Source organism: Saccopteryx bilineata, chromosome 7 (assembly GCF_036850765.1).
Source record: "Saccopteryx bilineata isolate mSacBil1 chromosome 7, mSacBil1_pri_phased_curated, whole genome shotgun sequence".
NCBI classification, from domain to species: domain Eukaryota; kingdom Metazoa; phylum Chordata; class Mammalia; order Chiroptera; family Emballonuridae; genus Saccopteryx; species Saccopteryx bilineata.
In genome coordinates, this window is record NC_089496.1 from 99,658,267 (window position 1) to 99,680,132 (window position 21,866).

The 21,866-nt window shown below is 47.7% G+C and overlaps 1 protein-coding gene across 35 annotated transcripts in view; it reads left to right on the forward strand.

Moving 5' to 3' along the window:
- The window catches only part of TCF7L2 (transcription factor 7 like 2), a 198,232-nt gene that overhangs the window by 157,483 nt on the left and 18,883 nt on the right, over window positions 1–21,866 (forward strand). For 30 of the 35 annotated variants that reach the window (XM_066238245.1, XM_066238233.1, XM_066238231.1 and 27 more), the window contains 3 exons: window positions 14,066–14,198; window positions 17,296–17,398; window positions 19,447–19,533. In XM_066238245.1, the coding sequence (XP_066094342.1) occupies window positions 14,066–14,198; window positions 17,296–17,398; window positions 19,447–19,533 (323 nt within the window). The remainder of the gene's footprint in view (window positions 1–14,065; window positions 14,199–17,295; window positions 17,399–19,446; window positions 19,534–21,866) is intronic. The other 5 variants (XM_066238227.1, XM_066238229.1, XM_066238241.1 and 2 more) reach the window with 1 other exon arrangement.

The window sequence follows — 21,866 nt, forward strand, 5'->3', positions numbered from 1 at the left end:
TAGGTTCCCTATGGAGTAGGGACTGGGTCTTTTTCCTTGTTAACTCCCCCTTAAAAAAAAAAAAAAAAAAAGAAACAACAACGAAAAACAGAAAATGACACAATTTTTTTAATTCCAAACTTTTAGCCCGTTACTATAGAAACCTGCTTTAGTATCATTCTTAAACTCGGAAGTGAGCGGGGAGGGGGGTTTATTTCTTTTCACCCACCAAGTCGCAGTCTCAAACGCTCCACCTTCCTGGCTATCCTCTTTCCTATCCATCCCCAAATATTGTCCCGGAGGGTCCGCATTTTTCTACTTTTTGTGTGTTTCCGTCCAAGGCCCATTTCTCTCTTTTCCTATTGCAAACTTCTTTTTTTAAAACAATGCAAAACTTTGCTGGTGATGTGGACGCCCCTTGCATGTTAAGGGATGGGACCTGCTACCTTTATTTCTTTTCCACATGATTGTAATTTCATGCTAAAAGCAAAGGAAGCTCTCCTGCTCCTCTCTCTCTCTCTCTCTCTCTCTCTGATTTGGGGAAGTTTTGTTTTTGGGTTTTTTTTTACTTTTTTTTTACTTTACATCATGGTAAGCTCCTGATGTTTTATGGAAATGTTCTAAGCGTGGGACCACTTCTGACAAGTTGGGGGTACCTTGAGGTCTGGCTGGGTTCAGAGCGATGGGACAGCAGATATCGGGAAGCAATGTCTTAGGAGGAGTTAGTTTAAGGAATTCACGAGATTTCCCTGTTTTGGTTGAGGAGGAGAAAGAGGAGGAGGGGGAGGAGGTCTGTCTGGAATGTATTGTCTCATCTTGCTGTTTTGATTCTCCTTGTCTTTTGAGAAAGCCAGAAAATAAATTCCAAGCTGAAGTTGCCCATCCTGTTGGCTGCACTTTTTAAGTTATTGTTGCTGAATGATTGGGAGCTGTCCATCAGTGGGGAGGGAACTAGCAGTTTACTTAAGAAATTGCATGTGTGACAAAGGCAGCTGGTCGAGTGTGGTGGTCCCTGTGAATAGAGGGAGGGGAGGCAATTAGGGGGCTGTGTGGTTGGGGCTTTTTACGTGTCAAACTGAAGCTCATTGCTTTTGTTATCGTTATGTAAAGAGAAATAGCAGGGTTTTGTTTTGGTATTAAGGGCCTTAAAGATTGCTGCCTGACACTTAACACAGGAAGGCCGGATAAGTCCAGAAAGAGGGACCACAGAGCAGTGTTTTAAAAAACGAAGAAGAAAATTAAGAATTCTCATCTTTTTTTTGTTATGTTTAAACCCTTCCAGCCCTTGTGTGTTTTTTTGGGGGGGGGGATGGGGTGAGGTTATTAACTTGTCCGGTGTATTAACAGATTACTTAAAGACCAACATCATGACAACAGTTCTGTGGTGGGTTTGGAGGTAAACATCTGGGCATTTGGGTTGATAAATTAAAACCATCTCCTCCTCTATGTTAGCTCTCCTGCCACCAGGGGAAAAAAAAAATTCAAGAAACCTTTGCCACTGGTCTTCCTTGAAGCCAGACAGGTTCAGGATCCTGTGTGGGCAGCAGAGGTGTTTTCTTACCTGCCTGTAAATGGGAGGTGTGTGTGTGTGTGTGTGTGTGTGCGCGCGCGCGCACGTTTGAAGAGGGTGAAATGATTTGACACTCAGACAGAAAAGGCATTCTGGGCAAGTTCTGTCCTCTGCAACTTTCTTCTGTCTTTTTAACCCCTCCTGGAGCTGCCACCCTCCCACACTCCCCTCCTTCCTGTAAAATTGGACCATTTCAGGCTGTGATGTCTGAGTGTCTCAACTCCAATTAAGTTAAACCCACACAAATGTACCCAGCCCTGGATCCTATGAGAGCCCTAGGAAAAGTAAGTCGGGTTTGTGGGGTTCAGGGAATAATAGCCTTTGCCTTCTCTCTCTCTCTCTCTCTCTCTCTCTCCCCCCCCCCCCCCCCTCTCTCTCCTGGGGAAATCTCACAAAACTCAATAGTCAAAAAAGCAAGCTAGCATTTCAACTACTGGAATGCCAGTGAACACGGGAAGCTTGCATCCTTCTGTTCCCAAAGAGGTCAGTTTGAGATGCATTCAGGCATGGTCTCTTACTCTAGAAGGAAAAGAGGGTGTGTGTGTGTGTGTGTGTGTGTGTGTGTGTGTGTGTGTGTCAGGCAAGGCCCTACCAAGTGTCACTTCCGTGTCACCGTGACAAGAAAATATACTTTTCTCCTCCCTCCCTGTCTCCCACCGCAGCCCTCTCCCTAAGAAATTTGTTTTGAGGGATTTGACAATCTTCAGATAAAGTGCCTGCCCACTGCCTTCGGTTGATCATTTTCCCTCATGGCTGACCGTAATTTCTTAGCTACTCTTAGCGGTGGCTCTGTCCCTGCTGCCCAAGGTAACGGGTGAGGGAGGGGACTTCGCTTAGATGCCCTGAGCTGGCTAGGAAAATGGGCCTTCCCCCTTCCTTCATGGATTTTTGTACTGGTACAGATTAGACACTAGAAGGCGTTTTTAAATTAAAAACAATTAAAAAAATATATTGTCTGCAACCAGTCGAACTAAATTATTAGATTTCTTTTTGTTTTGCTTTTATTTTCTTGTTTCGGTTTTTTTGAGGGATGTATGTGGAAGGGGAAAAATTAACAGAGTAATTACAGGCAATGTGAACGAGAACGCCGCGCGTTCGGAGTTCCTGCCAGGGCAGAGGTTTGGAGCTATCTCCATCTTTTAAGATGCTTTTTTCCAGCTCTTTAAGTGAAAGGAATAAAGGGAGGGGAAGCTGGGAGGAAGAAGAAAAGTGAGAAAAGCAGTAAGGGAGGAGGAAAAAAAAAAAAGCTGGCCCAGTCCCATCTTGAAGGTACAGAGAAAGTTTTTGTGAGGTGGAGAGAAAGAAAACCAACGCTACGTGTACCCTAGGGATGCGATTTTAGTGGGAATGGAATATTTGAGTGGGAAGGGAGGCGCAGGGGCCTCCGGGTTCTCTCTCTTCCAGCAGTTGGGCGGTTGGCACCTCAATTTGAATTGCTGGGTGAGTAGTGGTGTGAGTGTGTGTGTGTGTGTGTGTGTGTGTGTCTTTGCTCATAGTATTGGCCATTAAACATCTGCTTTTTTTTTTTTAATTTAAATTCAGACACTGGGAAAGAAAAGAACAAAACAAAACGGGAATAAACGGTCAACTCAAGCTGTGCCCTTTCATGATGTGCTTTTCGTAGCAGTTTTTGGGGGAGGGGGAGAAAGGGTTAAAAAAAGATGGGGTGGAGAGAAAGCTTGACTTTCATCACAATCTTAACAGTTATATAGCATCGGAGACCGGAGACCGGCTCCTCAAGTGCACGGATGCTGGAGTCTGGAAACGGGTGGTGGGTTTGGGGTTTCTTCTATCAGATACATGCTTTTTTCTTTCACCCACCAGGGTGGGCTCCATTGGAGGAAAGAGAAGGGGAAATGACATGGTCTCATATGTACTTTTTCGAAGCTCAAAACTTTTTTTTTTTTGGAGCAGTAAGGTTTTTACAGTAGCAGCGCTTGTGTAAACTGTATATTTTGGTTTCATATTTAATGCTGACTTTCTGTGGCTCTGTCTTTAGTTGTATTTATTTTCGATCCCAAATTTAGATGCTGGCCTTTTAGGGGCTACAGCTACAGTCTTGCTTTGTGGTGTTTGTATTTTCTAAACTTAATATAAAATGTGTTTTGGAAACCTGAGCAAGAGGCTGATGACAGCCCACTGAGCTGTTCCTGATTAGGAAGAAGGCCTTTTCAATACCAATTTTGGGTTTAGGATACATTGCACTCAGTTAACTGTCGGGTCAAACTCTTTTACGTAAGCCGTAACGGCATTCCCTTGAATCTGGAGGTGATGCCTTAATTACCCTTCTTACTACTTTTATTATTTTTGTTGTTGTTGAATGGCCTAACACAACATTTGCAGTGATCTGTCAGCTCTTAGATCTGCTATTTTGGGGAAGAAGGAATGAAATATACATATTACAAGCTGTAAGAGTCCTTATTTTATTTTTTTTTTCCAAAATCATGAGAAGTCCTCTGTCATAATAAAGCACTGAGGGGTAGGTGAGTCCCCTAGCCAAGCAGTGACGGATGTCTGGCGTGGTTTTCCTGTCCGATGGCACGTAGGTTTCTAGTTCAGCGTGCGAGGGTGTAACTGTCGGAACTGTGGGGCGGAGACGGCCGGCTGGCGCTGCACCCGGAGAAGTTGTGTTGGCAATTTCCCACCCAGCACAGCTTTCCATTTTCGAGATTGCTGAAAGGTTCCAGATCTTCGTTTATTCCAATTACTTGGGTTACTTAATCCTGGTCCTGCCGCTTTGGTGGTGGTTCAGCCTCCATTTCTGGTATCTCATAGGAAGGGAGCTGTTTTCACAGGGTAAATTCCCAACTCCAATGAGACAGAGACTGTGATCTCTGTATGGTCACAACAGGCTGCTGCCTTGGCATTTTCTGGAAGCAGCAGAGCCTGCAACCTTATATTCTTAGGGAAACCTCCCCTTTGTGGTTTGGGGCTGGTGGGGGGCCTGGCCGAGCTATGTAATGGAATTCTTTCCTTCTGCAATGTTTTGGAATGTGATGAAATCCTGACATGCCCTCCAGATTACATACTTTTACACACTTTGGAGGATTAAAAACAAAATAAAACAAAAACAACAAAAAGGAACTTTGCCTGGGTTATTCCCTTGTTACCTTAAACTTCCAACTCGCCAGCTTGCAATCAGAGGGGCAGTGATAGTGTGTCCCCCTCACCCTGTCCCAGCTCCGTGTCCTTTTCACGTGTGCCATGATGGAGGCTGTGGATGTCCGTTAGGGATGCCCCGTGTCTGGGACTTTGACAGGACAAGATAGAAAGAACAGTGTGGTTCTGCATGTGCATTGACCTTTAAGCCCGTCTTTGCTGAATTCCGACGGAATCCAGAGTTTGGGCATTTGTGGATTTGGGGCCTTATAAAGGTGGTCATCCCTCTTCTCAAGGTACCTACCTGCTCTCTCAAGAAAATGGCTGCTTTTTGAGCTTCTGTCCCACGTCGTGTTAGCAGGCATGAATTTCAAATACTAAAGGTTTCGATCCAAAAGTTAGGCATAGAGTGTATATGAAAACGTCAAGTCATTTTTATACAGCTGCTCACTGTAAATAAATTAGGAAGGTGGTATCAGGTTTTGTTCACTACTTTCCCAAAATCCCCAGGATGTAATAACCATTATGTACTTAAAATTTACTTTAAATCAAAATTGGTGATTTCCTTTCCATTATTTTAGGATCCCGTAGATTTGGGGTTGTTGTGTTTGGGACTGGGGTGGGGGAAGTGGCCTGGAAATCATTATTTTTTAAACGTTGTTTTCAATTTGAGCTCTTGGATTTCTTCATTTGGAATAGGTTAGCTTTATTCCTGGTGGTGTTTTTAAAAATCTGCTCTCCTAGAAACAGCTATAACCTCTTACCCAATTCCCAAACTTTCTCTGCACATTGGACACTTAACAAGATTGATTATGTTAACACTAATCATTTAATTTCCAAGTAGGAGAGAAATTATCTTGCGGGAAGGAGGAGATTGAAAATTCCTGGGAAATTTCTTAGGGGTGAAGTGGCTGGTCTGGCAGTGTTGCGACCTGGCGGAGGATTCGGAGAGACCTGGTGGAGGATTAGGAGAGCCCGAGAACCCCCGTGGTGCCGCCACCCCCCCCCCCCCCCCCGCGACATCCGGGAGGCTGTGGGGACTCGGTGGCCTCGCTCCTGGAGAGAGGCAGGCAGGAGGAAAACCCTGGGAACTCACTGGTCAGGGGCGAGCCTGGACCGGGCGGGCCGGCCAAGACTTCAGCTTGCAAGTGCTTTGAAGGGAAGTTGTGGGAGGAGAGCACAATAGTATGCTTTCTCTTTATTGGAGAAGAAATGAGAATGAGTGGAAATAAATTATGTTTAATGAACTTAACTGGAAGTAATTGTTCAAGAGCCTGTGAAAGCACAGCTTGGCTGGGCTGGGCCTTGGCCGCGGCGCTCACACAGCCGGGCAGCTGGAGCACATCTTCCCCCCCCAGGTTTAAATGTCCCCCCCTCATGCATCTGTGCCCACATTGCCACCCCGATACCTCCAGGCCCAACCCCTCCCTCCTCCCTCCTTTTTGAGGATTAAGAAAAGGTCATTAAGAAGAGCTGAATTTGGCCCCCAAGACCCTTAATGCTTGACAGTCTGTTTGGTGTGTTACCAGCTGGGTTGTTATATTATTAAGGGACCAAAAAAAAGAAAAAGACTAAGGGCTTAGGATGGTTTGAGTTAGTTCTGTGTATATGCATGTGTGTGTGAGAATTTGGATGGAAATTGACTGCACATTTATTCTCTCCCTGCCTGCCCTGTTCAATCATTTCCCTGCGAGAAGAATGTTAATGCCTCTCTGAGTACGCGGGAAACCGTGAGTCGGCAGAATGCTGGAGCTGGCACGGGAGAGTCTTCTCTTCCCCTTCTTGCTGTCTAAATGGATTTGATTGGGGAAGGGGGAGGAGCCAGCCATTGATAATTTACAAAACACATAAGCAGCTCCCCCCCCCCCCCCCCCCCGGAGTGTCAGGCTCCTGAGATCACAGACCTGTAACTTTGTAGCCTGACCAGGGGATGTCGGCTGATTGCTGAAGTTACAGGGTGGAGGGTGGAGGTGGGTGGGTTCTTTCCTGCATCTCACTGCAGACCTTTCTTTTAACCACCTCATTTCTCCAAAGCACAACTGAAGCCCATGAAGCTTTATCTTTTTTATTCAATATTTTCAACAAGCAGTGCTGTAGCTATCAATAGGAGGCTTGTCTAGGGAAACAGAGCAGCATTAGCTGGGGGCGTGGCCTCCGAGAGGAGCTCTGTCCACCTGTGAGCAAACCCTGGGCACTGCCCTCGACGGGTCCTTGCTGGCTGCGACTCCAGTGACTGAGTAAAACGATGAAAGAAACCCGTTTGGCCAAGGGGGGAAGTGTGCCCGCCGCCCTTCACTCTGTGTGCGTAGGAGGTGGTGTGCAGGATCAAGCCACGAGATGCACGCCTGATATGTGCAGCTGGGATCGTGTGTGCAGGGCCTGGGTTCATGGCTCTGTGACTTCGTGACGTGGCATGCTCTGGGCTGCTGAAGCGGTCACTAATTGTTGGGGTAACGGGCGATCGCAGTAGGAGGCTTCCCTTCACTGACCTTCCTACACTCCAGCACATCATCTGGGGAAAAATAAACAGGACGACTTGAGTCATCCAGGGGGAGTTGACGAGTGAGAAGCGGCCCCTCGTTCATCCTCAGCGCCTCGTCTTCCCCAGAGCTCCAGGGTTCCGGGGACATGCAGCAACATGTTACCGTGTTGCTAGTCGCCATCGGCCTTGGTGCAGCGTAGTCAGCGGCATCTGAAACATGCATTAGAGATGAGCTACAAACCCCTATTTTATATAAATCTGGAGTGAACAGTGTCCCCTCCTGAGGCCGATCTCAGACCCTGGAAGGGCTGGTAGCCTCTGACCACTGAAGACCTTCCATGTCCACCCTGGGGTGCAGAGAGGGCTAATGAATGCGCCCCTGTGCTGCTTTCGTTTTATTGTCCTGGGCTCGGAAAGGCACTTTCTGACCCCATTTTTCTTCTGCAGAAAGGGAGAGCCATAGGAGAGCATTGAAGAGGAGGGCCGATGGAGAGGCCAGGGTTAGCAATGGCTCTATTTGTTTTCAGCTTCCGCTGATTAATAGGTTGCGAGGTGAACGGCAAGCTTTCACTCCCTCCGGGTTCCCCATAGTCATGGGAGGTCGAGGGGTTGGGTTAGAGGAGGACTAGCCGGGGGATCCAGTGCTGGAATCAGCCTGTCACTCTCCAGCCCCCAAATCATGAGCAGCGTCAGGATGGGTCTGTGTGGGCGCTTGGCCACAATGGTGGCATGGCCAAGCTGCAGAACACCATGCTTAGGGCTTCTCAACAGGCCAAAGGTCAGCCACAGAGGTTCCCCCTCCACTTTACCCCCCATAGTTGGATGAATACTTCAGGTGGAAAGGCTTTGTGCTCTTTGAGGGCTGGGACAGGGCCCTTTCTTTATAACTTAACTATTCCATGCTCAGAACCCACAGGGCTTGGCTTAATGGACAGAAGAACCTAGGAGGCTTCGCTTTGGGTAACAGCCATTTCTCCAGGTAGAAAGTCAAAGGCCCGAATGATATAAAGTCAGATGAGGATTTATTTGGGTTCCTTTTAAATAGATATTTTTTACTTTATTTAATGGGTTCTGGTTTTTAACTGACTTTTTTTTTTTTCCGTTTCCGGTCAGCTGGAACTGACAACATAATGGGTTTCTGTCTCCAGAATCCTGCCGGGGCCTGATACTGCTTGACTGTATTGGAGAAGCAGAAACATCTCCTTCTGGGTCTTCACACCCCTGCCTCCCGTAATCAGCCACGTGCTGTACAAACCTTTTGTAAAAACACATGGAGCCCTACCTATGTTGGTAGCCTTGGCTGAGGCAGGGGCCTGAAATCAGCCTTAATTTGGGGGGTTTGGGTAGGGGTGGTCTAGGTTCCAGAAGTTGGTAGGTGGGGTGGTTGGGGACAGTTCCCATTGGATGTCCAGAGGTACCTGTGTCCAGTTGGAAAGACTGGCCCAGGCTGAGTGCGTGGGGTGCAGTCACTCCCTCTGCCCAGCAGTGAACCCCGTCCCTGTGCCAGTCCTTGCAGACATAGTCGGGCTGGTGGAGGCAGGCAGGTGAGCACACAAGGCCTGGGAATGCCATCTTCCAGGGCCTGTGACTCAGGATAGATTTCCTTACCTGCTATGTGGGATTAATAACATATGCCAACGACTTCATAGGTTTGTTGTGAGTACTTAATAGAATAGAGTGTGTCACACTCAACGCAGAGGTGGGTGCAGAGCCCAGGCTCCACTGAGTGGTGGCCGCGGTCAGCTTGTGCTGGTGTTAACTGGGGATTTTCAGCAAATGGTCAGTGCTTGTCCCCCCTGACCTCCCCTCAGATCATCTAGACAGGGGTTCTAGGCGGTTCCGTAGGCGAGTTTCCTGTGCTGGTGGTACAGATATATGCGGGCAGCTGTGACGTAGCTCCCTGCGCTCGTGTGGACTGTTTCATGGAGGTCTGCCATTTTTGTGGCTCAGAGAGTCCTCGTGTTCTCGTATTGTGAAAGAGTTAAACACCAGTAACGCCGGGTCTCCCGGTAGCTTCCCGTGACGGCCGCCACCGTGATCTTGCGTGTTGTTAGCTATCCCTGGAGGGTAACGATTTTGTCCCCACAGATAGTTTTAAAGCCATGTTTCATATTTAGATAAAGCAGTTACCTGGAAGGGATCTGGTTTTATGTTGCAGGTGCTTGTCTTGAACCCTGGAGTCTGTAGGAAGATGAACGGGGGAGATACGTATTTCAGACTGTTTGTCTGGTTCTACGTCTGGTTCTACACTGGGAGTGTAGATAGTTGCTTTAGTTTAGGTTTGCTGGGTGCATCTCTGGAGGGTTATCTTATGTCCCTTTCCTAAGAAAAGTACTTATTTCTGAATTTTCTTAGGATGATACAGGTTTGAACTTAGTTCTTAAAGACCTGTGTAAAAGTAGGAATTGTCCGAAGAGGAAGTGGAAGTCTGAGGGGCATTTCCTGCTCAGTGGTTTTGTGTTCACCTGTATCAAGCAGTCACCCTGATTCAGGGAGGATCATGGTCATCTCGAACTGTGTTTCTTTAACAGTCAACTCTTCTGTGCCAGTCTTGTTTACTTAGCACAAAAAAAAGATTCTTTTTTTTCTTTTATAAAAGAGATAATGAAATATATATATATATTTATCTCCCCCCCCCCTGTATTTTTCTGAAGCCGGAAACGGGGGAAGGACAGTCAGACTCCTGCATGCGCCCGACCGGGATCTACCCGGCACGCCCACCAGGGGGCGACGCTCTGCCCCTCCGGGGCATTGCTCTGTTGCGACCAGAGCCACTCTAGCGCCTGGGGCAGAGGCCATCTTTGCTCCAGTGGAGCCTCGGCTGCGGGAGGGGAAGAGAGAGACAGAGAGGAAGGAGAGGGGGAGGGGTGGAGAAGCAGATGGGCGCTTCTCCTGTGTGCCCTGGCCGGGAATCAAACCCGGGACTTCTGCACGCCAGGCTGACGTTCTACCACTGAGCCAACCGGCCAGGGCCTGAAATATATTTTTTAATTAAAGATCACATTTCTGAGAAGGGTGGCGTGCACCTGAGGAAGGGTGGCTACAACACATCCCATACGCTCTCGCCCCGTATGGAACTCCCTTACCTTTGCAATCAGCTTTCCGGGCCGCATCGGCCTGTCCCCTGTGACTGTCATGAGGAAAGACGGGCGGGGCCGCGGACGTCCTCTTCATTGTGCACCCTTCATTAGTATTCACTGGGTGGTATTTGCAGCGCTTCCTTTGCATTGCTTGTGTAGCTGTGTGCCAGGCGCTGTGCTAAGCGCCGTACAGGCACGATCTCTTAATTTTTGCAACAACCCTCTGAGGTAGACCCAGTTTTTAATCTGGTGTTTTATAGAGATAGAATGAAGGCCAGGGAGAAGTTGCATAACTAGTCTGGTAGTGGAATTGAAACCCGGTCTGAAATTCACAGATACGTCCTTGGTCTCCGTGTGCATCAGGTGGGCTCCGAAACCATTTACGGCCCTGTGATAACAAGGCATTAGGCTGGATGGTTTCTGAAGCCCCCACCCCCTACCAGCTCTGCTGTGATTCTGCGTAGACTCCATGTGAAGAGCGCTGTCATTGGCTGAAATGGATCTGTAAGGTTGGCTCTGTCTTCTCTGCTTGTAATACTCATACTTGCATTTTGAGGGTTTTTATGCAGTTTATGAGATTGTGCTCATCTCTCCCACAGGGTGGGCATGACAGGGGACCCAGGGTTCTAGAAGACATAGTCCTGTTCTTAAGGAACTTAGTTGCAGTAGGACCAAGAAAAGTATGTATATAACCCCAGCAATGGTCATAATGCAGCATGGGAAGAAAAGACTATAGGCCCTGAGGCTGGAGAGACATGGGCATTCTCGAGCAGCACATCCTCCTGTTGTAAAAGCGGTCCAGGGACAGGCAGGCCCGATGGGAGCTTCAGGCAGACCCAGGTGTTTGCATCTCGCACTGTGTTCCTGCTTTGCTTGGGAACCAGTCAGCCTGGAGAGACTGTGAGTATTTTGTTCCATAATGACCTGCCTGGCATGCAGTCATGATCACAAAAGAGAACCATGTCTATTTTCCCTCCGAAAGGCACCAGTTAAAACTTGACATCCCCTTCACACCACCCCCATGCTATATATAGAGTTTTGAGCGAAGAGGAAAAAAAATGAGTTGGCTAGGCTCAGGTGTGCAAAGGAATTTGAGGGTGCCCAGCTTTTGTTTTGTTCATACATAGAGCTTAGAAGAAGGGAGAGTTAATTTTTAAATTCTGCATACACCCAATTAACTCCACCGCTTTTCCCAACTGCTGTCTTCATTCTTTGTCAGACAAGCAGTGATAGATTTCCCCCTCATTTCCTGCTAGCCTTGCTTGAAAGACAGCTGTGGAATTTGCACTTTTGTACTGCAGACAAAGCCATGTCTTTGGGCAGCTTCTCCCTAACAATAACAGTAACAAGAGTAACAAACCACCCTGGGGTAGGGTTTGTGCTCACCCGTCTTTCTGTGGATTCTCTTACAGACTAGGACTTGACCGATGCTTAGCACACAAGTCTCTTATAACCTTAGTGCTTATCTGCGCCCGTGTGGCTCTCTGGTCAAGGGATCATGGCCGAACAGGAGGGTCGCCTATGGCGCTCGGTTGGCAGACCCAGCATGCTGGGTCCTGAGTCTAGACCTGCTGACTCGGGTCTTTACTGAGGGGTCCCCGAGGATCAGGGGTCTGAATTTGTGATAAGCGTCCTGAGAAATACTCGACTCTGCCAGGAGTTGAGATTTGCAAATGTCACCGCCCACATTCAGCCCTTCCACCTCACTCATGGATTTATACACCTGCTTCCTTCCTTTGTGTGGCTGCCCATTCGCTCCTTGGAAGCCCTTCCGCCATCTTTCTTCCTGGGCTGTCTGTGCTTGTGCCCTCTGGTCCCACCGTTTTCCTACAGCCCCTGCAAACTCTCTGGAACCGGCCTGCCTGCCTTCGTTTCAGTGGGTGTGGTCTTCCCCAGCCAGAGAGAAAATGTCTGGAAGGCAGGAACAGTCCTCTCCCTTTCCTCTCAGTGGTCTCCACTTCTTGGTGTGACATGGGACGACTGTGTCTGTCCCTTTCTCGTCCTCCCTCTACCTTTGTCTCTTCCCTCCCCACCCAGAAGTTCCTTGGTGGTGACTTTTCAAGCTGTTCTATACAGAAGCGATCTGCTAGGAGCCCTCGGTACGTGTCCACGGGCCTCGTGGCATTGGCCTCTCTCTCGCCGCCTTTGGCCTGCCCAGACCTTCTTGGCTGCCAACGAGGATGTGTTCCCGGGTTCCAGAGCCCCACTCCCTCCGCTTTGGTGTTTTGAATCTCGGTGCTATGATTGCAAACCGGTAACTCACAACACAAGGCTCCTCTAAGCAACTAGCCAGCTGCTTTCTCCCCTGTCCAGTTGTCTCTACGCATCATTAAACCCGGCTGTTGGAAGGATTGGCCTTCTTTTTATTCCTGGAATATCAAGAAGGCCATATTTTTCTTCCCAAACATACTCATGAAAAGGTTAGAAGCACCTTTTAAAGATGCCTTCCCACAATCAACTGTGGCAGCAAATACTCATGTTTTACCCTTTCTCCCTCACCTATTTAAATAACACAACAAGGAAAGATAGGAAAACTGTGTGGAGAACTGCCTGCTTGGTGCTCCCGAACCTGAGAGGCGCTAGTGAGCCGCGCTAGGACCTCACCTCCTTTCTTCTAAGGCAGTTCCTTTCCCTTGATGTTAATGCAAGTTGTGCCTTCCTAAAAGTAATAAAAGTAGATGAAGACACGTTCTAAAATGAAACTTGACTCTAATCCATTCATCATCTAATACTAGCCTCTTTATCTTCTCTGGTACCTAATCTGGTTAAATGTCCCTGTTGTAGGATTTTAGTGAAAATCCTCTATTGGGAATAGGGTTTTTTGCAATTGGATTACTCTCAGTAAATGGCCCAGTAGTTCGCTTGTTTCAGCTTAATTTTTTTTCTTTGTGATCTTGCTGGGCTAAGTTCTGGCATTGCGTCGTGGAGGGGGTAGGGTGGGGGAGAGTGGAGAAGGGGAAGGAAAGGAGAATAACTTGGGGCAATCGGGTCAGGACAACTAGAAAAATCTTAAAAACGCTTTTCTTTTCCCTCTGCTTCTCCCCTCCTATCCACCTTTCCCACACGTGGAAAACGCTTATACTTTGGATTTCTAGAACTGCCTGTTTCTAAAACGCGTACCTTTTATTAGCCCAATTCATCATCATCCAGTTAATTTATTAGATTTCCCTGATGACTTCCTAATGAAATTCCTAATGAATCAGGCTTGATGTAATCTGCATAAAATATTCAGGTGCTTGCCTGGCAGTTTAGAGCTTTCTGATAAAGTTCACACTCCCAACCAGGCTAGAGTGAGGCTTTTCATCCGTGCTGGCTGTGAAGGTCTGCGGCCCTGCTGGTTCTAAAGGGCAGGGTGGGTGGGGTGGGTAAGGAGGCTGGGTGGGTGGGATTTGGGCCCTGCCCGGTTTCTTGTACCTGGAGGTTTTCCTAGCCAGTCCCCTGCAAAGCCTGCCTGCCTGCCTCTGGAAGGTCCCTCTGGTGGGGCCCTGGGATAGGAGAAGCCCACCACACGCAGGAACGCAGTTATGCCTGGGACATTAGAGTGCCCATTTCCGATTTAGCTGCTGAGGGGAAAAGTGCAAACTCTTGGGCTCCATGACTGGGGTGGGAGGGTGGAGAAGGTATTTGAGACGCCAGGCTCAGTGAGGGAGGTACAAACTGAAATGTACCTGCCCAGAGAGCTGTCTCACAAATACTTGTTATTTTTAATACGTGGATTGGGGCCAGGGCCACGGGCAGAATTGAGCGCATCTTATAAAACCCAGATGGGAGGGTGTGGTCAGGGGAGCCCCTGGGCCCTGCGCCACTGGGGACCCAGCTTGATGTCGCCTCTCTCTGTTCCTCTCCTCCCCACAGTCGAACAAAGTGCCCGTGGTGCAGCACCCTCACCATGTCCACCCTCTCACACCTCTTATCACGTACAGCAATGAACACTTCACCCCAGGAAACCCGCCTCCACACTTACCAGCTGACGTAGACCCCAAAACAGGTAGGCCATGGGTGTGGTGCCCAGAGGGCGTGTGTGCTGGTCCCCGGGCCACCAGAGGACCCAATGCGGGGAGGGGGCTGGCTGGGGCTGTGGGCAGGGGCCCCTGTTCCTCTGCTGGGTATTGAAAAGGAAATCCTTGGGGGAGGCCAGGGCCTGCGGAGGGACCAGTTTTCTCGCCCTTCCGGAAGTCCCTTGGTCGCACTGACAATCTCCTCAGGCCCCTGGCACCCGTGGCAGGGGGCTGTCCTGGGAACCTGACTGTGAGTTACTCTGTTTTTCAGAAGTAGCTTACAGCTCCCAGAGCCTCAAACAGACTTGGAGGTGGTAATAGTTTTGGAGGCGTCCCATGGGCTCCTTCTGAGCCCCTTGAGAGTACAAGAGCCCTAACGCCGTGGCTCCCCAAAGCCCTGGTTCTCCTGGTGGCAGAAGGACTACAGTCACTTGGCATGACTTTTTGATGCAGCCTCAAGAAACCACATGGCTGGGCTTCGCCTTCTCTGTGCCGATTTATAACATCCTGGGTCTTCTCAAGCCCATTTTACAGATGTGAAAACCAAACCCCAGGGTTTCTTCATTGCAGCATCCAATAACCAGTAGGGTCTCAGGCAGAAGCCTCATCTTATTTTTTTATCCTTGTTCCCTACTTCCTATCCCTACTTTTTCCAAAGAGGAGAGAGGGAACCTACGAGATATAAAGCAAGCAGCTAGCCACTGCTCATGGTGGCGGGGTGCGGTGGGGGTGGGGGTGGGGGTGGGGGTGGGGGTGGGGTGGTAGTCTTGGGAGGACAGCTGAGGTCAGGGTGTTTCTTGCTGACTGGGGTTTCTCTTCCCAGCTAGTTAATTAGCAGGATGGACTTAAAATGGCTATTTGTGTCACTTTGTCAGAGGGAATTGTTTGGAGTTGGGCAGAGGTGGACCGCCTGTTCAGGCGGCCTTCGCTGCCCCTGAAAGCAGCCACACATTAGCTGGTTTTCACCGGCCTCTGAGCCCCTTTGTGCTGCTTGGATGGAGCCGGGCTTGCCCAGCTGGAGGAGCCTGCCAGCCGGCCCCAGGCTCCAGGAGCGCATGGCAGCGGCAACATCTCATTTAAATAATGGTAGTACAGGGAATAGCTTTTAAATGGTTATCGTAAAACATATGATTAACGTCTGCGGACTGTTGACTTTCCCTCTGCGAACATGCTTTCAAGTGTGTGCACGGCTTGGTGTAGGGTCCAAGCCCAGCTAATCTGTTTGGTTTTTGTAATAGAGAGAAAGCGATGTCTGCATGAAAATGTCACCCAGGGAGACTTAATTTACAGATTAAAAGCTTCCTGAATGAATTAGAAAAAGAAAAGAAAAGAAAAATAGTTTTCACCCAGGAACACGCAGTACTCATTACCCTTAGTACCACGTGAATTTCATGGGAGGGTCCTTTGGCTCCGCCCTGTGGCGAGACCAGCTCCTCAGTGTCAGAATCGCTCCCAGCAACCGCGAAATGATTACTGGATGTCACCAAATCATTAATGGATGTCACCGTAGAATGCAGAAATGCTCCTCTGGCCCGCACCTGCACAATTCAGCCCTCCGGCCTGTGAGGGCCCGTAGCCCCCGTGACTCAGCACTACCTGGTCCACAGGTGGGGTTAACTCACACCGGTGACTGTCCTTTGGAGCTGTGTTTTTGAACTGCCCGTCTGCCAGAAATTTCGTGCAGGTCCGTGAAAGAGCCAACCACTCTGATGTGTGAAGATTATAGAGTCTGTAATCGTTGGGTCTGTAATCTTCACCCAGCATCAGGGTGGTTAACTCCTTTGCTGACCTGCATGGAATTTTTAGTGGACCGGAGGTTGAAAAACAGCACTTTTTAGAGAATTCCTGCCTAAAATCAAGCGTACCAGGTTTCCCAACGTCTCGCTATTGGTTTGGTTCAGATTGTTCCTTGAATAAGATGCTGTGGCGCCTTGGTGAGCTGCCCCAACAGCTCGTTTTTTAGGCTGGGGTGGAGACATTCTAGAGGAGGTACTTTTTAAAAGAAGTCAAAAGCCATGACTCAAAAAGTGTGTCAGAAACCAAAGTAACTCTCATGCAGCTAAGTCATTAGAATTAAGGGGAGTATAGAGATAAGTCAGCAGGCAAAAGGAATTAATATGACCTAATCACCCACTAGATGCCATGGCCTTTAGTTTTATTTAAAAAATTTTAAATTACACCAGTCACAGGAGACAGAAGTAGCTAAAATGGCATTTCTGAGTCTTTCTGCATTTACCTAGTGCAGGGGTTCCCAAACTTTTTACACAGGGGGGCCAGTTCACTGTCCCTCAGACCGTTGGAGGGCCGGACCATAAAAAAAAACAACTTTGAATAAATTCCTATGCACACTGCACATATCTTATTTTAAAGTAAAAAAACAAAACGGGAACAAAATACAATATTTAAAATAAAGAACAAGTAAATTTAAATCAACAAACTGACCAATATTTCAATGGGAACTATGGGCCTGCTTTTGGCTAATGAGATGGTCAATGTCCGGTTCCATATCTGTCACTGCTAGCCGTAACAAGTGATAAGAATGACGCGTGCGTCCAGCATCACCGGAAGTAGTGCTGTATGAGCGACGCCGTGCTTTGCGTATCCTGTGCTCCTCTCACTGACCACCAATGAAAGAGGTGCCCCTTCCGGAAGTGCAGCGGGGACCGGATAAATGGCCTCAGGGGGCCACATGCGGCCCGCAGGCCGTAGTTTGGGGACCCCTGACCTAGTGTATAGATCCATCTAGAACAGCGGTTCTCAACCTGTGGGTCACGACCCCGGCGGGGATTTCCGATGGCTTTAGGCGACCCCTGTGTTTTGGTCGTTCTTCCCCCGCCGGGGTCGCGACCCACAGGTTGAGAACCGCTGATCTAGAATGAGATAAGACAACTTTTCAAACAGAGATAGAGGAAAAAGGAGAGAAAATTTACCAACAGCTCTTAACGTTTATAATCAGGAAAAGAACTGCATGCTAGGATTCTAGACAGTGGAGATGTCTCCCTTCCTCTTTTTCCTGTTCCCATCTCTTGATAGTTTCTTTTTCCTTCTGTCCCTCCTTTATACTTAAAATGCTGCTTCTTCCCCCAGGAATCCCACGGCCTCCACACCCTCCAGATATATCTCCGTATTATCCGCTATCACCTGGCACCGTAGGACAGATCCCCCATCCGCTAGGATGGTTAGTACCACAGTAAGGAGTTCCATTTTTTTAATTTCCTTTTTGTTTCTTACACGGGCATGCTTATTTTTTCTTCTGTGCATGCATGTGTGTGTATGTTGTAGAAGGACCGGGTTGGTGAGGGAGGGAGGGCAAGGTGGGGGGCCAGGGAGGCCTAGGGAAGGTGCTTGCTGAGGGGCTCTGTGGGAGAGAGGGCAGGCCAATAGCCATTTGATGGATTACACAGGAAAAAGGGTATTGGAACTTAGCATTCTGAACCCATGGCCCCGAAGACTTAAGGTTCGTCTCTATGAAGTGCCCCTAAAGTACTTTGGGAATCACAGAAGTTACTGAGGGCTTCTACCCGGTGGAGCTGATCATGGCTGTTCTGCTGGTGGCAGCCCAAACTGGAGTCCTGTCATTGGATTGAGGCAGCAGCAGAATGGCAACAGACACAAACTAGTTTTGAACTCCAGGGGTGAGAGTGGGGGGGTCATATTCTAACACCCTCCCAACCCCCAAGCCCATCGGGGCCATGACTCTCAAGGTTGACACCGACAGTGGAAGGTTTTGTCTCTTGAGAAGCTCCATGTTATTTAACCAGCATCTCTCTGAGATTCTGCATGTTACATGCTTCCTCTAATGATGAGGGTTGGGGGTAGGGCAGCTGGAATCTCACTCCAGCACGTGGGGCTTCCCTGATGTTTGGCCCCAGCTCCCGGCAGTGCCTGCTTGGATCATCAAACCGCCTTCGACAGTTTGTCCTTCTGTCACCCTGTCATGCTTTGACAGTACCACCCATTAACCTCCCTCAGACAACTTTAAAAAGTGTTTTAAAATCAGAGTAGAAAGGCCTTTAAAGCATGAGCATAGTGTGTGTGTGTGTGTGTGTGCATGTAATGTGTGTTTTGTGATTGCATGTCTTTGTGTATGTATAAATATTTCTGCACATCTGTGTGATATGTATGGGTCTCTACTGTTTAAAAAACACAGAACAATTTGTTGACTCTTATCAAGAATAAATCTTGGTAAAACGCTCAAGGTTGGGTCTTGGGAAGACAGCCTTTCTAAAGAAGATAGGATTTTGGAGTGGTTTCCAGAGACCCATCCCCACCCCATTCTACCATTATCTCACAAGTTGATCAGATTCTACACTGTTTATTAAAAAACAACAACAACAAAAAAAAAACACCCCAGCTTGTATTAGATAGTAACTATACTAGATACCAACCATAAGTGTAGTTTCTGTTTATTATTTTCTCTTTAATTTGGGGGGAGGAAGGCAGACATTGGACCATAAACGCGAGCTTGTATCCCAGTTCTTCTTCAGTAGATGGGGCCATTTCTTGAATAGTTCTCAGTCATCACTTGCCCTGTTCAGCTGATGGGGAGATATTTGAAGGCTAGATAAAAAGGAATAGCCAACTCAGACAATCCTCTTGTCAGAAAAAGTTGTGTGTCTTTCATGAGGATGCTATTTTGCATGTTGCTGTATTTTTTAATTATTGTAATGAGGTGTGATTGTCTATTGGTTACCCACAATTCTTCTTGGGGACTCTCCCCCCGGTAACTCTTGTCAACACTTGTTAATTTGACAAAAGGCTACAAATTAAGCTCTGTTAATTTAATGTTTTCTCACCGAGATCTAAATACCGAAAGAGGCCCAAAGCGCAACTGAAGTCCTTTGATTCACTGTACTTTATTTTGGTATAAATTTACATTCATTATTGTTTTCCTTTGGATGTGTAGCCCTCAATTAATGTGATGGCTCCATTAAAGCAAGCGAGACTTCGCCTTTAATTATTATAACAAAACACCTAGTTTCAGCTTGGGGAGAGGGTCTCTATTGACATAAGCAGAGGTTATAAAATTTAATTAGCCATTCCTATCAGATTTATGGCATTCAAATTGTTCTGTGTTTCTTCCCTTTGATCCTTCCTGTACAATCCCCAAGATTTTTGTTCTGATCAAATGAGAATAAAGCTTACTGTGCAGAGAGAACTTCTCCTTTTTCTTCTTTTTCTTCTCCCCACCCCCACCCTTGGTGGCACTCTCTCACTTTGCACCCCCCTTCTTTGTAGGCAAGGTCAGCCAGTGTACCCAATCACGACGGGAGGATTCCGCCACCCCTACCCCACTGCTCTGACCGTCAACGCTTCTATGTCCAGGTGAGTTCCCAGAGCCCCAGCCTTCGACCAAGACCGTGGGTGACTTCTCAGACAGCTCTCTAGATTCCTGCCAGGCCGTCCCAGCACTGCTGCCCACTTGAGGTTCTAATGGTGTAAGACCCATCTAGTATTAGGCTTTCCTCCTAGGAAGGACTGAGCAGTTATTCCGAACTTCCCAAGTACATTGTGCAATTTCGAGGTCAAGTTTTATAAGAGTTTAGGAAGGCAGGGAGAAGTGGTGAGAACATGTAGATCTTTCTCTGAAGTATTGTTTCTCTGTTGCCCTATGCCGGGTAAGGAAGGACAGGGTGGAGGTAATTTTACTAAGAAGAGTTTGAGGAAAGGTTATTGGTCTTTTCAAAATTCAGACTCTAGCGTCAATAAGAAAGGACACCCCTCTTTAAAGTAGCACTGGCCAATGGAAATATAAGGTGAGTCACACAGGGGATTTTAAGTTTTCTAGTAGCCAAATATAACAAACAGTTAAAAAATGCAGTTGAGCCTGACCAGGTGGTGGCGCAGTGGATAAAGCATCGGACTGGGATGCGGAAGACCCAGGTTCGAGACCCCGAGGTTGCCAGCTTGAGCACTGACGGGCTCATCTGGTTTGAGCAAAAGCTCACCAGCTTGAGCCCAAGATTGCTGGCTCGAGCAAGGGGTTACTTGGTCTGCTGAAGGCCCACGGTCAAGGCACATATGAGAAAGCAATCAATGAACAACTAAGGTGTTGCAACGTGCAGCAAAAAACTAATGATTGATGCTTCTCATCTCTCCGTTCCTGTCTGTCTGTCCCTGTCTATCCCTCTCTCTGACTCTCTGTCTCTAAAAAAAAAAAACAGGTGAAATTATTTTTAAGGATATATTTTACTCAATCCAGCATAGTCAAATATTAGCATATTCTGACAGTTATCCCTATGAAGCAACTGTGAGTGAGGTTTTACATTGTTTTTTGTACTCAGTTGTGATGTGAATTTTCTATCTACAGCACATCTCAGTTTGAACTGGCCATGTGTCAACTACTTACTCTGTAGCCAGATGTGACTGGTGGCTACCACATTGGCCCGTGCAGCTTGAAATCCTTGAAAGTTAAAAATAACCGTGTGTGTGTGTGTGTGTGTGTGTGTGTGTAAACATTCATGTGTCTTTAAGCATATAAGTACTCATACAGCATGTACACACATACCACGTGTGTGTACCAAGACCTTTCTAATCCCGTGCTCACCCCTTTCTTCCCTCTAATTAATTCTGGCTAATTTTTCAGTGACTGCTAGTTTATTTACAAACTGGTTGGCAGCAGTCTGTTTAAGTAGTCAGTAATTGCTCCTAATGATAGTTTTATTTTCTGTTCATCTGATTTTCAGTCAAGTTAATTAAATCGGTGGAGGTTTAGACTTTCCTGATGGACTGCAACAACTAATCCATTTTGATGATGGCACATAATTCAATTAGCATACATTACACGGCAAAGATGCCTACCCCAACCACTTCCCCCGTCTCTGCAGCCTGCCTGGGAACCCGAGACCAGAGGGAGGCCTGGAAAGACAGGCCACGATGCCTCTTTTCCTCCTTAAGAAAAACAGTGATTTGGGTGGGGGAAAGTAAGAATCACACTCATTAAGAAAAACCAACTGTAGCCTATCTGACAGCTGTGATTATGCCGTGGACACCTGGCAGTTTTTAAGGCCTACCTCCCAGGTGTGATAAATCATGTCAGGTTCCAAACCCACACCAACGTCGGTGAGGTGTGAGGATTCTCGTGTGTTCCAACTCCAGCCAGAAGAGGAAGAGTGTAGCCATTAAATAATGCCATCACAACCTCGTGCAGCCTGGGAACGAATGGGGAAGCTCCCAGGAGGAAAGCCCGCGTCTGCGCAGCTTAGAGTCCGCCGCCCCGCCCGGCCTCCCTGCAGCCGGCGTTTATACAATGCACCTGATTGCTTTCCCTGTTTGTTTATTCGGTGCATTCCAGGGGTTAAAAGCAGTGAAGTAATCGTAGGATAGGGATTGGGGTTAAGCTTATTGATTGAATTATCATTAGGAGGTTAGTGGCTGATTTATTGGTGGGCAGAGGGGGTGGAGGAAAGGAAGGGGAAGGGTGAGAGGAAAGGTTAGGGGCTCCGGGTGCAGGGTGTGTGTGTGGGGGGGGAGGCTGCGATTCCCCAGGTAGGCCGTATGAAAGGTAGCTAGTTAAAAAAAGCGTATACAGCAAATTAAATACATTATTGTGGTAATGGGGCGACAGAAGTATAGGTCTATTATACTTATGGCAGTTATAGGAAATGTAGGCAGCTTGCCCCGTTCCAGAACACCCTTTGATATTCATTCTATTCAGC